The sequence below is a fragment of the Ictidomys tridecemlineatus genome, chromosome 15 (assembly GCF_052094955.1).
Source record: "Ictidomys tridecemlineatus isolate mIctTri1 chromosome 15, mIctTri1.hap1, whole genome shotgun sequence".
In the NCBI taxonomy this organism is placed as follows: domain Eukaryota; kingdom Metazoa; phylum Chordata; class Mammalia; order Rodentia; family Sciuridae; genus Ictidomys; species Ictidomys tridecemlineatus.
This window is the reverse complement of record NC_135491.1, coordinates 9,289,933-9,306,113: the sequence shown is the minus strand read 5'-3', so window position 1 is coordinate 9,306,113 and position 16,181 is coordinate 9,289,933. Positions and strand designations below refer to the sequence as shown.

Below are 16,181 nucleotides of genomic sequence, written 5' to 3'. Positions count from 1 at the left end.
GATACCCCTACCCAAAAAATTTTAAAAAAAAAGCATCCTTAGGCAATTTTGTCATTGGGCAAACATAACAGAGTACACTTATACAGCCTGATAGCTACTAGGTAGGTAGAGACACTGACTCATGGGATCACTGTTGGTAATGTTCAATCTACTGTTAACTGGAAAAGGTGGTGGTGCCAGGCGCGGTAGTACACACCTGTAATCCCATCGGTTCAGGAGGCTGGGACAGGATGATCAGGAGTTCAAAACCAGCCTCAGCAATTTAGCAAGGCCCTAAGCAGCTCAGTGAGACCCTGTCACTAAATAAAATATTAAAAAGGGCTGGGGGTGGCACCTAACTGTACGGCATGAGTCCGAACAGCTGACAGCTCCCCAGAATGGTCACCACAACATCCATCAGCAGATGGTATCTGCAGAGAAGCAGGCAGTGAAGTATGTCGAGAGAAGCAGCCAGTGGTACCACAGAAGGCAGGAGCCAGAGGAAGAAAAATGTGGACTCACCTCTACCCCATAGAGGACAGAGAAGGAGACGGCCTTCTCGCAGCAAGCCAGCCTCTCAGCAGAGCCCCTTTTGATCCTGGGAGGGAGGGAAGTGAGGAAAGACAGCACCACTTCACAGCTGGACAAGGGGAGGAAAGTGGCACAGAAAACCAGGGTGCAGGGGTGCGATTCCCATTCCCAGTGGGTGGAGGTGAGTTCAGCCCAGCAACCTGGGATAGAGGCGTTGGCTCTCATATGCCCGTGGACCTCGGGCTCTTTTTCAGCAGGACCCATGGATGTTGCCTCCTTCCCAGTCTCTGCTAACCCTAATCCCTGCCCAGACTCCTGGCGAACCCTGGGCAGAATCCCCAGGACCTCAAGCTTCTCTAGCGTCTCCCAAGCCTTCAGTCTCCTGTTGCTTCTGCCTAGCCTCACTGTCTGACTTCCTTTCAGACCACAATCTGGACTTGGCAGAGAAAGACTTCACGGTGAACACTGTGGCAGGCGCCATGAAGAGCTTCTTCTCAGAACTGCCAGACCCCCTGGTCCCCTACAATATGCAGATCGACTTGGTGGAGGCGCACAGTGAGTACTGCACCACGTGTGGCCCTGGGGCTAGGGCACGCAGACCCTGTGGGCAGACTGCAGGGAGCAGCGCTGTAGGGACGGTCCTGCCTTCAGAATGGACACTCTGGTTCTTGGAGCTGAGTTTTGAAGGACAGAAGGAAAGGAAAGATACCACTAGAGGGACCTCAGATTGGTCCCTTCCTCTGTAAACCATAGGTGCTCATGTGAGTGTTGTACCGAGAGCTGCAGATTCCCCCAAAACTGTTAAGTGCATGGTTTTGTTATTTGACTTGCACTGAATCCCTGCTCCTTTGCTTGTGGCCGACTTAACCCTACCTGTGCCTTAGTTTGGTCCTGCTGTTCCTGCCCCTATGGCTGGTGAAGTGAGTTGTGGAGATGCCTGGAGGCAAGGATGTGAAAAAAAGCCCTGTCTTGATTTCCTTTCCCCTTTGTTCCTCTTCTCCTGCCTCTCAGGTCACAAAGTTAAATGGTCTGGAGCCATACAGCCTCTTAGGAAGACCCTTTTAGAGGAAAAGGGTCACCTTCAGTGGCCCCGGCCAGAGCCTCACTTAGCACTGTAGCACACGAGCACCTGTGTTTTTGTTTGGTTGGTTGGCTTTGTGTTTCATGGTATGTGGGGATTGAACTCGGGGGTGCTCTACCACTGAGCTACACTCCCTAGCCCTTTATTTTTTGAGACGGAGTCTCATTGAGTTGTGAAGCCTGGACTTGAATTTTCTGTTTTTCTGCCTCAACCTCCTGAGTTTATGGGATTCCAGGCATGTGCCACTATGCCCAGAGCCCCTCTGGTTTTCATAGCAGCCTCTGGGTACCGTCTTGCCTGCCCTGTCATCTGTTGCTGCCTTGGCCTGCCTTTCTGCTGTGGAACTGTCTGTCCACAAGGTGGGGACTTCTCACCAGCCCACTTTGCCTGGGCTTTGTGCAGTGCCATGGAGGGGCCCTGACCTCAGAGCTTCCCACCACCTGGCACTTAACTCTCTTTTTTAGCCAAAGGCAACCTTCCTACTTTGCCCCTTCAGCAGACCAAGACCCAGAAGCAGCATTGCTGGGCAGCTGCAGAAGGTGCAGTATCTTTTCCAGCTGCCAGTGACAGGGTGGGAAGAAGAAAGGCACGCTTCTCAGGGTCTGGATATGAGTCTAATCTTGTCACTGCCCAAGGGACTTTTGAACAAGTTTACTCACAAGGCTGTGACATGAGCAGAAAGAACTCTTAGAGGTTATAGATAACGTAGCTCTGAGTCCTGTGTCCTGGACTCTTCTAAAGGAAGCAGGTACTGATCCAGGCACAGTGGCAAACTCCTGTAATCTCAATGACTCCAGAAGCTGAGGTCAGAGAATTGAAAGTTCAAGGCCAACTTCAGCAACTTAGCAAAACCCTGTCTCAAAAATAAAAAAAGGGCTGGGGAGGTAGCTCCGTGGTAAAGGGCCTCTGGGTTAAATCCCCAGTACAAAAAAAAAAAAAAAAACAGGTGCTAAGAAAGTCCCTTCCCAGCCTGCAGAGGCTGCTACGCTCTGCGGCCCTGTGCCACTTTTCCATGGCCTGCATTTCTCGTAGTGTTTGTTTCCACAGCCTGGGTGCCACATTGGCCTTGTTCTGCCCCCACTCCAGCCTCTGAGCAGTCACAGCTCCTAACTGTCTTGCAGCCCACCAGGGAGCAGGCAGCACATAGTTCTTGTGGGACTCTCAAAGGGTTGCCTGGTGAAGACAGGAGACAGGGTTTCTCAGGGAAGTTAGTCCTTCTCCAGCAGGTTCCTGGCTGGCCCAGGGGTGAAAGGTATAGGAAATCTCTCTCTGAGCTGGGCAAGGTGGCCATTCTAGTAATTTGGGAGGCTGAGGCTGAGGATTGCAAGTTTGAGGCCAACCTGGGCAACAGACAGATCCTGTTGCAAAAAATATATAATTAAAATAATTTTTTTTTTAAGAACTCTAGAGCCAGCTCTCCTTCAACCTAAGCTTATCTCTGAGCGGAAGTTAGAGGAGGAGCACACAGCCTTCTGGAAGCCAGGATTCCTCTCTGCTTTTGTCTTGACTTGGCGCCATCTAGAGGCGGATCAGATCCTGACACCCAACAGAATGCTATTGTTTCCTGGTGAACTGCTGGCATAGCATCTTCTTGTCTGGGGAGGGGCAGGAGAAGAGGGGGTTGATAGGGAATCACCGGCCCTTCCTAAGCACCTCCAGTGCTACTGCGGGGAGGAGGCTATTGCTGCTTCTGCAGCCGCCTGGAAAAGGGTGGAGGCTCGCAGCTTCCTCTCCCATTGTGTGTTTCCTGTGCCCCACACCAGTCAGCTGGTTCCTCCGTTGTCTTGAACCTGGAAGAAGGGTAGGGGAGGAGTGGATCCCTCTCGCAGCCAAAGCAATTGAGAGAAAGTGGGGCTGTGTATGTTGGTGGTAGTTGTTACTGAGCCAGAGGTATCAGGCAGAGCAAAAGTTAGTGTCAAGGAACAGTAAGGAACAAAATTGCCCTGCCCCAAAGTAGCTATTTCCAGACTGGCTGGGTTTCCATGGCAACATCAACTTGACCAGCTCTTTCCACTTAATGCCTCAGAGCAGCTGTGCCTGTGTTCAGGCGTGGACCTGGTTTCAGATCTCATCACAACAGAGATCAGGGTCACTGTACAATTGGTCTGTTAATGCCAGAACTTTTGAACATTGCTGAAAATGTGCCCACAAAGTGCAGATTTTTGTGATTATTCACCAGTTATCTTCTACCATGGTCAAGGTGATATGTGGGAGATTTAGAAATGAACTTCAGCCAGAGCTCACGCAAGATGCTGTGTGCTTGCGGTATGCCTGACCTGGCTGCCAGGCCTGATAGCCCTTAGCATTTGAGGCAGATGGTATTATATCTCCCATTTCACAGAGGAGGACACTAAGGCTATCAGAGGTGATGCTCCTTGGCTTAAGGCTCAGAGTCATACTGCTACTGACTGGCAGGCTCTTTAATCCATGCCCTCCCTGGAGACCCACTGAAGGTCCCTACAGACAGAACGAATCAAGCTGAGCTCGATAGAGTACGACGAACACTGTGCGGGGGGCGGCCACACGGCAGAGGTGTCTTCTGAACTGTGGTTTCAGGTAGGAACAGGATTCCAGGAGGCAGAGAAGGCAGCTTTATATTGCCATCTCTTGTCCTCCCATGTGTCACCTGCCCAAGAACATAGGTGTTCTCAGTCTTGTCCTTTTCTCCTCACAACACCCCCTCCTCATTCAGGCTCCCTCCAGTCCATCCAGTCCAAGTAAACCTTGTATTAGGGCATTTGTGTTGGCAGGGGTCCTAGAGCTGACTCCATCTCAGGCCAGAGTGTCTGAGCTGAGGACCTGCAGTTCCAAGGTCCTCAGCCCTCAAAACGTGCTCATAAAATCAGTCTGTCTCAGTCTAGGAGGAAGGTCAGTAGCTTTCATCAGATTGTCAAAGGGAAGTGGCTCAGAGTACTGGCTTATTATGTTTACCCTTCCTATTTGACAGGTGAGGCAAGAGATAACAAACCACTCACTGTCAAGGTCACAAGCAGACAGGTCCTGCCACCTTTGGGGCTCCCGTTCCTGTACTGCCTTGTGACATTGCTGATTCTGGGACCTTACCTTTCTCTTGTCTCTCCAGATAGATGCTTAGGGGCATGGTGCTCCTCACTGCCGAGCAGAGGCTGATTAATTTCACAGATACACATATGCACCAGGCTGGGTATGGACAGGGACAGATGGCAGTGGACAGACATTATGTAGTCCCTGCCTCAGTGGGGAGGGGCAGGAGACACTGAACAGCATGTCATAAGATCATGCCCACAGGACAGCCTGGCCCTGGGGTCTACCACCTGGCAGAAGGGGAGTTGCACACCTCCTGTGTTTTATGTATCACTAGGCCTATGACCTTGATCCAGGCAGGCCTTTTCCTTTTCTTCTGATGCAAGTGTACAAGGTGGTCTGAGACTATCAGCTCCAGATACTGAGTCAGCAGGAACAGATCTAAGCTTACAGCTCAATTGGTGACCAGGGTGCCAAACATAGCAAGCAGCCAAGCAGGGACATTGAGATTGGATCCATGCCACCAATTTAGAGACGTTGCCAGTTTTGTATCATCTTGAGAGCTGGTTTCTCTTTATTGTGAGAGATGTCTCTAAGGTCCCTGGTGGCCTCTCCTGTCCTTTGTTCTTCCTCATGAGTTCTTGGAGTCTCAGCTACTTTCAGTTGCCTACTCTATGCCCCAGACTTGTCTTGGCTCAGCCGACCCCACAGTGAGCTTTCTTGCTGTCTACAAGAGGCCTGCTCATGTGGGGCCCCCATCACTTTCCTTTTTGATGGAATTAATGACAGCAGAGGCATGACAGGGAACCCAGAACAGATGGCTGACCTGGGAGAGGAGCCTGGTACAATGCTCAGCTGCCCTGGCACCAATGTTGTGGCTTTTATGACCACTTGGGCAGTCTTCTGGTCCACCACGGGTGTAGCCCAGCTTCACCTTCCACTGAGGCATTGATGAGTGCTGCAGGGAGAGCTGCTGGGAATTCTGCAGCAAGTTCCCGTACTGTCCCAACCGAGAGGCCACTGGTGTCTTTTCTATGTGAAGAGGCTGCTGGTCTGAGCCTGCAGTGATCCCACTCCCTGAGAGCCTCTGCCAGGGTCTTGCCATGCAGCTGGTGGGAGGGGAAAGGACACGCAGGCTAGTAACTATCAGGGCCCTTCTCAGGTTCCTGGCTGAAGTGCTGCTGAGGGGGCTGGGTTTCCATCACCACCATCACAGGTCACCGGAGTTATCAGAGCAGGCTCCATAATCGCCCCAAGGAAGAAAGAAGGGAAACACCCATCCTTGCTGCTCCCTGGGGAGGAAGGACAGGGGGCATCCACATGGTGGCCTGGCCAGCCCCACTTCCTGACTCAGCTCTTCTGTGAAGGTGCCGTAAGTGCTTGATTAAAACAAACACAGCTGTGTTTGTGTCGTGCAGGCACCTACAGAGAGACCTGTGCGCACTAGCATCTGGAAGGGGCGTGATTATTTTATCAAATGAAACCTGGAGTTGTGCACGTGCTTCCTCTGTCCCTGCAGTCTCCATCCCCCTGCGGTTGTTTGTTTGTTTGTTTGTTTTTTACAGGCTTTATTGAAACATAACAGTAAAGAATTTTAAATCTCAGTCTGTAGAGTGTGCCATTGAGGTGGGAACCTTCAGATAAATGTTACAGAGAAACGAAGCCTCACCAGCCAAGGTGGAGCAGGCCCCTTCAGGGAGGAGAGCCAGGACACCAGGGAGCCCCGTGGTCACAGCTCAGACTCTGCAGCCAGTTGGTCAGGCTTTGATTCCCTGTCTTGTAAGCTCTCTGGGCTCCCGGTTCCTCATCTTGAAATGGGGCAGAACAGTGCCCTCCTCAGGGTTGTGGGGCCAACTGCACCAGGCCTGAAGTGAACTCTGCGCTTCTTCTAGGGCTGCTTGTTTTTCCTGTCCAGGACGTGAGGGCTCCACAATGGGCAGAGTGTGGTGGCAGTGGGGGAGGAGGGTACAGAGTCGCTCTGAGCTGCATGAAGCTCCCCACTGCTGCCATCCGCTCCTCCAGCAGGGCAGTGGATAGAGGCATTCTGTGTCTCCAGGGAGGACAGAGACCTGGTCTTGTGACGGATTCCCTTCGTAGACAGCCTGTTGGCGTGGGTGGGTCGCAGCGCTCGTCTGGTCAGGAAGCGAGCAGCCTTTCTGCATCAGGGTGCCTGTCTCCAAGGGCAACCAGAGGAGCAAAAGAATGGTGTTCTTTATGGTAGAGTCTCTGGATGATTGCTTCTTGGGTGGTGGGGGCCAGGAAGCCCCAGGCACATAATACTGCCCTTCAGCAGGGGGCTGGGACACAGGTGGGCCTGGCCCTGGGGCTCAGGCAGGCCTTGTGACAGCCCCAGGTGCCCTCAGAGAAGGCCCGCTGCACAGTGTGCCCTGATGTGCCGCCAGCCCACAACTTCCATCACTTCCCCAGCTCTGCCTTGGGCCACTGAACACCCACCAGCCTTGGCCATGAAAGTCTTTGATTTTATTTCCTCAGAGATCAACGACCGGGAGCAGAAATTACATGCCCTTAAGGAGGTATTAAAGAAATTCCCAAAGGAAAACCATGAAGTCTTCAAATACGTCATCTCTCACCTAAACAAGTAGGTTGCAGGACTTTCTGGCTGTTTTTTTTTCTCCCTCTGAAAAATTGACAGCCACCTAGGCCCCGTGGCACACACCTGTCACACCAGTGGAAGGCTGAGGTAGGAGAATAGATAGCAAGTTCTAGGCCAGCCCTGTCTCAAAAAATAAACAGCCAGGTGCATGCCTGTAATCCTAGCAGCTCCGGAGATTGGGCAGGAGGATTGTGAGTTCAGAGTCAGCCCAGCAACTTAGCAAGACCCTAAGCAGCTCAGTGAGACCCTATATCTAGATAAAATATGAAAAAGGGCTGGGGATGTGGCTCAGTGGTTAAGTGCCTCTGGGTTTCTATTCCTGGTACCAAAAAAAAAAAAAAAAAAAAAAAAAAGTGGGGAGATGGACAGCCAGGTTAGTTAACAGTAGAACAAGGCCTACATCCTCATCCTGGCTGAAAGGTCGGGCCCCAGCCTGCCATGCTGCTATTTAGCTTCCCCCACAGGAATAGCTGACTCTGTCCAGGAGAAGCCCACATGGCCCCAGCTGGTGGGAGGGGAAGGGCCTTAATAGTCACTGGCCTGAGTGTCCTTTCCCCTCCCACCAGGTGCACGGCATGTGGGCTTCTCCTGGACAGAGTCGGGCCCCACACCAGACTGTGCCCTTGGCTTTGATGGACTTGAGGGCATCCACCTCCTCTTAACTAGCAGGAGGGAAGGTTCTCTGGTGCACACTGGTACCCCGAGAGATCTGCCCCTAGAAACCTCCCAGAGTCCATCTCCAGCTTCCGAATTTCCCAGCTGGTATGTGACAGGACGCTGTGCAGAAGGGCTGTGCCACAAGAAGAGCAGACCCCAGTGGAGGGAGTGTGGCCACTGCAGTCAGGAAGGCTGTCTAACTGTCCCCAGATGCATTCACATACAAGAATAGGCTTGTTGGTATGTTATGGAGCTCTGGCTTGGGACCACAGAGATCTCTCTGCACAGCCAGAGCACCATCACCCACTTGGTTGTCTGGTGAGTCGGTCCCTGAGGGTTCCATCCACCCCCCAGGGTTTGGAAGGTGCCTGTGGGCCAGGGCTTTCACTCTTCCTCGCCTGTGGCAGCCTTGCATGCTCGCCACAGGAGCCCCTGGAGCAAGAGGAGCAGGCACGGAAAGCCAAGGCAGTCCCAGGTTCTCAGTGGTTGGGCCCAGTGACAGTGGGTCACTCTGACTGTGGAGCTCTGACTGTGGGTTTGGTGTCACCTGCAGAGTCAGCCACAACAACAAGGTGAACCTCATGACCAGCGAGAACCTCTCCATCTGCTTCTGGCCCACCTTGATGAGGCCCGACTTCAGCACCATGGACGCGCTCACGGCCACGCGCACCTACCAGACAATCATCGAGCTCTTCATCCAGCAGTGCCCCTTCTTCTTCTACAACCGCCCCATCAGCGAGCCCCCAGGTGCCGTGCCCAGCTCCCCCTCGGCTGTGGCTGCCACCGTCCCCTTCCTCACCTCCACGCCTGTCACCAGTCAGCCGTCACCCCCCCAGTCACCACCACCCACCCCACAGTCCCCCATGCAGCCACTGCTCCCCTCCCAGCTTCAAGCCGAACACACGTTGTGAGCCATCAGGGCCTGGGGCAACGGGGAACTGGTCTTCTCTTAAACAGCGTGGCACTCAGCCTTGAACACAACCACAGCTTCTGGGGCAGGGGCCAAAGCCAAGTGCCCCTCTTCCCTGTCAGTTCTCAAGACCTCAGCGCGGGGACCAGCTCGTGTCCTCCACAAGCTAGGCTGTCAGGCACCCAAGCCCAGCAGCAGCAGTGGGGCCCTGCCCTTCGACTCGGACCACTTTAATGACTGACCTAGTCAGGCAGCAGCCCCAAGTGCTCTTCCGCTGCTCCCTGGACCACCTCGCCCAGCTGTGCACACCAGCCTCAGGGTGTCTCCCTGCTTGTGCAGACCCCAGTACTGGGCCAGAACCCTGGCCTCTGCCAGAGGAGGACATTCTGAATGCAGGCCTGCCCCGGGCAGGGCTGGCACCCCTTTTGTCTCTTCCCACCTTCATTGTCTGCCCACACATACCTGCCCTGGGGGTCCTCAGGAACATGTAGGTCTCAGTTCTGCCAACCCAAGGTACATATGGGGGCGTCTGCCCAGCTGATGAGAACCAGGGGAGGATAGCTTTGTGCCTGGACCGAAGAGAGTGTGACTTCTCCATCCCAGATCCCCGCTTCACAGGCTTCTGGACACACCTGTAGGAACACTGGAAGAGGGTGAAGGCTCCGCCCACGAGTCAACCGCAGGAGGAAGAAACCGCAGACCTCGAGATTCCACCGTCTTCCACCTCTGCGGGCAGGTGGACAGATGGAGGTGGCCCCGAAGGCTCAGAGCAAAATAAGGATGTCCGGAGCAGAGGCCTGTGAGCCTTTTGGGTCCCACTTAGGTCCTTTCAGCAAATCCCCTCTCCCCAAGATGGTTGCAGCCCCTGGTGGGAGAGCTGCAGGTGGGACCAGCCTGGCCCCGCTGCCAACACACTACACTGCTAAGGAAACACTACTTGTGCACATGGGGTGAGGTGGGCACCTGGGGCCTGGGTTGGTGCGTTTGGTGTTAAAGTGGAATGACACCAGCAGGCGTGTCTGGGATGTGGGCAGGCAGGGTTGTCTGCTGGGGCCCTCACAGGAGCACACAGCTCAAGACACAGGCATTTTGCCTTCCTGTCATCACCACCCTGGCCCTGCCAGGTCTTTCCACCCGCCCCAAGAGCCATTTCCACCCCCTACCTCTACTGGAAGGGCCACTACCCTATCCCCCAAGTTTTCATTTTCATGGTGGCATCACGGCCTCCGCAGCCCTGGGTGTAGGGGAGGGGCAGAGAGGCTCCTCACTTGTCATTGCACTTTAGAAACAGCTTTTGCATGGTAGGTTCCCAGGGCCTCCCCATCACAGGGCACCGCACCGCACCGCACTGCAGGAGAGGCCTCCAGGTGAGCAGTGCTGCCACCTGCTGGTAGAGGCGGGCACTGTGCCCACTAGGTCCTTTGGGTAAACCAGCTGTCGAGTTCTTGATGGCAAAATAAGGTGCTTAGAAACACTAAATTACCCCCAAGAGTTTTGTGACTTTACTTTTTTTTTTTTTTTTTTTTTTACAGTGCTGGGGGTTAACCCAGGGCCTTTTGTCAGGCCACTGAGCTACACCCCAGCCCATTATATTACCTAAGAACATAAAACCAAACCCAAGGTACAGACGCGTTGTGTGTGGGTGCTGGGTGCTGGTTTCCTCCCCTCTAGTGGGTCTGTAACACCTGGAGCTGTAGGTCTGGGTGGCTGGAGGGGTAGTGCTGCTGGATTCGGTTGAGGCTGGTGGTCTGTCCTCTAGCCCTCCAGTCCCCACAGCCCTGAGCCATAGGCAGATGGGGAAGAGGCTTCATTTACCCCTCTACTTTATCTACATCTTGCTCTCCCAGTTGGCTTTTCAAGGAGTTGGGGCTGCAGGGAAACCATGTTGGTGGAGTCCCTTGTTTGTACCAAGGGTAAAGGCAACCAATTCCCACACTGGCCAGCCGTTTCCACAAGTTCTGCTGCTATGCTCTGTGGGGACAGGAGGGTGGCTGTGGGAGGCGCTGCCTTGCACCCTAACCCTTGCACAAGTACCAGAAGCCAGGCTGGGGCCTCCTGCCCACTGCCCCCAGGGCACCGGAGTTGGGCAGTGGGCACTGACGCCCGGGTCCCAGGAGAGCCTGAGCGTGCAGGGAGCTACAGGTTCCCCTTGCCCTGACTCCTCAGCCTTCAAGTCCTGCTTCCCAGGACCCAGGGGATCAAGGACACTTCGTCGGGCATGGCAGGGGTGGCAGTCAGGACAGCAATCAGATCTGAAAGGGAGAGCACCTAGGGCTTCACTAGGACACGCTGGCCTTGCACAGAACCCTGCCACCCTTCCCCTGTCCAGGACCGTCAGCTCTAGAACGTTCTCGCCTGGTCCCTGGGTGGGCTGCACATCATTCGGATCCGGGTGGCAGCCAGTGCTCTTGCCCAAAGCAGGAGAGCAGGCCAGCTGCCGCCCCTGGCTGTTCTTGGTGGGCATAGCCTGATGGCACCGCTCGGCAGTACCCCAGGGTTGCCCTGCACAGAGACCCAGGCAGGCTGCAGGCCTGGGAACATTGGAACTCCTGACTTGTGTCACTGTTGGGCGTCTGCACACGCTCTGCATCGCCTGCCCTTCCCATCCCTCAACATTTTAAGGAGGAGTGTGAAGGGAGCCTGCCCCTCCCCCTTGGTTTTCCCTGCTTATGAGGCTTCTGGCAGAATTTGCCTTTGCCACTGCATTTGAGGGTGACATCACTTGTAAGAGCAGCTTGCTGGCCGGAAGGTTTTGGGACAGAGCCCTCCCTCCCCAGACTAGGCTTCAGCCCCTTGTCTGTGGGACTGGGTTCCGTGGAAGCCAGTGTCCCCTTGATAGATGGTCCTAGGCCACTAGGCACCCTGGCCTCAACTCCAAATATGGCAGTGGGCTGGCTAGCTGCAGCATATTGTCACCAAATGTGATTTTTGCTTGTGCTGCTTCCTGTCCTGTGAGCAGAAGGCTTACTGTGCAGGTGGGGGGCCAGGTCTGCTCCCCAAAAGAGTAGACCTGCTTGGGGCTGCGGGCTGTGCAGATCATGTGGCAGGGGAAGCAGGAGCAGCGCTCCTCGCCAGGCGGGCTTGACCGCGCGTCTGCACCTAGGGAGAAGGTGACCTCGTCACTCGAGGACCCTGGGGATGGGTGCGGGGCGGCCCCAACACCTGGCAGCCTGTTTCCCTGTGCCCCTCCTGACAGCAGCGATGCCACTTGCTATCCATGTAGTTGAGACAGGGCGTAAGTTATTGTTTGCATTTAAAAAAAAATCATGTTCCCTGTGTACATTTTTTTTAAAAAAAAGGAAATGTCTTGGAAATGTATGGGAATAAAACTGTTTGAAAAATTTGGAATAGTGCTGCTGCCGGCTTATTTTTCTGGTACTTGTATTTTCACATGTTAAATGACCTTTATATATGTTGAATTAACAAATATTTTGAGTTTCCTGAGAAAAACAAACATTAATGGTATTGAAATGTGTTAGTAGTCTGGCCGTGTGCCCAAAATTCTGTTTTGCAGCAAAGTGGAAACTGTATGTAAAGAAAGTATAACAATTATTTCTCGTATTTTAGGGGCTTTAACCAGGACCGCTCTAGTTGGTGTTAGGAGTGTTGCTTAATTTCCAGGCTTTTCTTTTAACAGTCGTGGGGTGTGAGGCTCCAGCCTGATTAGTGCATGGCCAGCCCTCAACAAGGCTGAGGCATCTCTGACCGAGGTGTTTTTGTTTGGTTTTGTTTTTTAAAATCATGTATTTGCTACAAAGTATTGTACTTGTCTCAATGGGAATGGTGTAAAGAACTGAAAGGCCTTATGTGATATGTATCATAGTTAATAAATCAATCTTGTAAAAAACCAAACCTGAGAGCATGAAGGGCGCCCCCAGCCCAGGGGTGGGCTGCAGCCTGGGGTCCTGCGAGTGCGTGCGGCCCTCTCTCCCACCTCCATGGCCTTTGTCGCCTGCGCAGCTTCCCACTGTCACTGTCCGTCACGCCCCAGTCTGGGGCACTGGGAGGCAGAGGTCAGGAGGGTCCCGGGGAAGGGAGCGGGAACCGGCCAGGGGCCCAGCCTCTCCTCTTACCAGAGCAGGTTGCCTGTCCTTGCAGTCCGACATTGTCACCACCAGATCAAGGACAATGCCTTCAGTGGTGGTGGTTGGCTGCCTCCCAAAGAAACCTCTGCACCAAACAAACCACCTCTGCCCGCAGGCTTGAGGGGCCCACTCAGTCCCACTCCCCCCTACCCTCGCCCACCACCCAAGCAGGCCTTGGCCTCAGCCCTGCCAGTCCCTGTGCTCCATCCCAGCGCAGACCCCGCCCAGGCTCACCTAGACGACTCCTCTCACTGCCCTCCCTGTCCTTGACCTTGCCTTTTGCCCTAACCTGGGGCAGGAACTTCACACAGGTGCCTTCCCCACGGCCACCCCAGCCCAAGTCCGTTGGAGACATGACCCTGTGGGTTGACCCAGTGCACCCCCCTCTGCAGGCAGCCACTGCCAGCAGCAGCAGCGGGCACAGGAGATAGTGCCGCCTGCTCTGGGCTTCTCAGCTGGGCAGTCGGACAAATAAATAGAGCTGCTTATTTACTGGACCCTGCACTTTGCTATCCACGCGGGACTGCGCCCCACTCAGCCTGCTCTTCCCCGCTTCCATCCAACTCCTCAGAGTCACCCCGAGGGCAGGTGGCTGCAGTGCCCTCTGTCCACCCTCAGCTCTCCCCAGGTTCCCGCCTGCCTCCAAAGCCAGCCTTCCTCTAGAAATTCTCCCTCGGCCCCTTTCCTACGTGGGTCTGCCCAGCATCTCTCACCTACCACAGGCCTCTCTGGAAGCCAAGAATGCTTCAGCACTCGTTCTTTCTTTAAAATATTAGTAATAATAGTAATATTTTTTAGTTATAGGTGGGCATGATTTCATTATTTTATTGCTTTATTTTTATATGGTGCTAAGGATCGAACCCAGTGCCTGACGCATGCCAGGTGAGCGCTCTACCACTGAGCCCGAGCCCCAGCCCAAAAACCCCTCTCACAGGGCCCTCTCACAGCTGGTCTCAGTCCTGGTGCTCTTGATGTTCCTCTTGTGTACTTTCGTCCTTGTGTCTCTCAGCCACTGTCCACCCAGGTGGAGAGCCTCCGGGGCAGCTTCTGTGGTTCTCCCAGATGCCCGTCCAGGATGGCCACCAGCTGCTTCTGCTCAGCTTGCAGAATGCAGCCGGCCCACCCTGACCTTGACCTGGGAGCCAGTGTCTCAGCCAGTCTCTGCTCAAGCACCTCACTCGTGTCCACCTGCCTGCGATGCTCCCCTCGAGGATCTTAGTGTGACACACACCCAAGCCAAACCCCTTACATCTCCTCCAAATCTGTGTGTCCCCGGGACATTTCACAAGCCAGCGACCCCAAGGTGTCCTGCTCCCTTTGCTGTCAACCTGGTACAGCTCCCAGGTTCAATTCCCTCCCGGTTCCCTGCCACCCATGTCACCAGGACATCCTTCCTGCCTCCTCCCAGCCTCCAGTCTCAGCCTTTCCAGGTGGCAGCTAAAGAAGCTTTTCAAAACTTGAATCAGGCCACGTCACTCCCTCAGCACCCTCCAGGGCTCCCCAGTGCCCTTGGAGGAAGCCCAGATTCTTCAGCAGGCCATGAGGCCTCCTGCCAACCTCTTGGGAGCCTTCCTCCTTTGGTACCCTCCGGTCCAGCCAGGGTCCACCCACTCAAGCCATTCCCTTCCCCCTTCACCCCACCTTATATGGAATTATTTATATATATATATATATATATATATATATATATATATATATATATATAATTTATTTATTTACTTATTTTTTGTGTGTGTGTGATGTGATTGAATCCAGGGACTGTGCATGCAAGGCAGGCACTTTGAGCTATATCCCCAGCCCCTATATAAATTATTTATTACACACACATTTCCCTCTTTAGCTTCATGGACAGCAAAGGCTCTTCTTGACTCTCAAACCAACATAGATTCCTTTGCTTTCATAGAAAAAGTTCTCTAAGAGCCAGGCACAGTGGTGCATGCCTGTAATCCCAGCTGCTCCGGAGGCTAAGGCAGGAGGATCATGAGTTCAAAGCCAGCCCCAGCAACCTAGCAAGGCCCTAAGCAACTCAGTGAGACTCTTGTCTCTACATAAAATATAAAAAAGGGCTGGGATGTGGCTCAGTGGCAGAGTGCTTGCTTAGCACGTGTGAGGCACTGGGTTCAGTCCTTAGCAAGGATAAAAATAAATAATGTCATGCTGTCCATCAACAACTACAAAAAGAAATTAAAAATAAAAAAGATTGGGGATATGGCTCAGTGGTTAAGTTGCTCCTTCAGATTGTAGCCCCCCCCCTCTTTTTTTAACTTTTTTTTGGTGTGTGTGTGTGTGTGTGTGTGTGTGTGTGTGGACTGGGGGTTGAACCCAGGGCCTTGTGCATACGAGACAAGCACTCTACCAACTGAGCTAGATCCCGGTGCCCCCCACCCCCATTTAACATAGATTTCCTGAGCATCTGCTCTCTGTCAGGCCCCAGAAGACACAGCCATGAACACAACAAAGATTCCTGCGTGGACCTGAGACCCTAATGAGAGACACCCATTAGCAAGCAGAATGCGCTGTGGAGACAGGAGCCTTGGGGAGCAGGGGCAGGAAGGCCAGGGAGGCACCACCCCAGGTACAGCACCTACAGGAAACAGCAGTCAGCATCAAAACGCTTCAGCATTTTTATTCGGTATGATTCTGAAAAATCAAACTAGCTATAAACCTAAAACTACTCTTAAGAAAAACTTTTTAAATTAAAGCAGAGCTGGGCACAGTAGTACACACCTGTCATCCCAAGAAATTCTGAGGCTGAGACAGGACGATACCAAGTTCAAGGCCAGCATGGGCAAATTATCAAGACCCTGACAGAAGATAAAAAAATAAAAGGGCTGGGGGGCGGTGCTGGGGTCCTGGCTCAGCAGTAGAGCCCGCCTAGCACATGTGAGGCTCTGGGTTCCATCCTCAGCACCACATAAAAATAAAGAAGGTTATAACACCGGCCCCAGCCCTTTAATTTTTTAAATATTTTTACCACTTAAAAATATTAAAAAATAAATAGGTAAAATAAAAGGGCTGGTATGTGACTCAGTGGTTAAGTGCCTCTGGGTTCAATCCCAGCACCAAAAAAGAAAAAAAAAAATGTGACAATTAACAATGTGAAGGTTGGAACCTACAGGAATCTGGGGCAAAAGGAGGAATATGGAAGTTTGATCCTGGGATCCAGGAGCTCAGTTAGGAGGTGACGATGGATCAGACCAGAGCAAGACAGAAAGAGGAGAGGAGAGGTGGGGTTCTGGGTCTCCTGGGGTCCAGAAGATAGACTGTTAAAAACCGAGACTGTGAGAGACGCCTCCCAGGGGCTCCAGAGACACACCAGCT

The 16,181-nt window shown here is 53.3% G+C and overlaps 1 protein-coding gene across 1 annotated transcript in view; it reads left to right on the top strand.

The window, feature by feature from the left end:
- Positions 1-12,627, top strand: part of Arhgap35 (Rho GTPase activating protein 35) — a 121,793-nt gene extending 109,166 nt beyond the window's left edge. The window contains exons 5-7 of the mRNA XM_078031811.1: positions 934-1,065; positions 7,088-7,193; positions 8,419-12,627. Of these exons, the coding sequence (XP_077887937.1) occupies positions 934-1,065; positions 7,088-7,193; positions 8,419-8,776 (596 nt within the window). The 3' untranslated portion in view covers positions 8,777-12,627. The remainder of the gene's footprint in view (positions 1-933; positions 1,066-7,087; positions 7,194-8,418) is intronic.
- Positions 12,628-16,181: the final 3,554 nt, after the last annotated feature.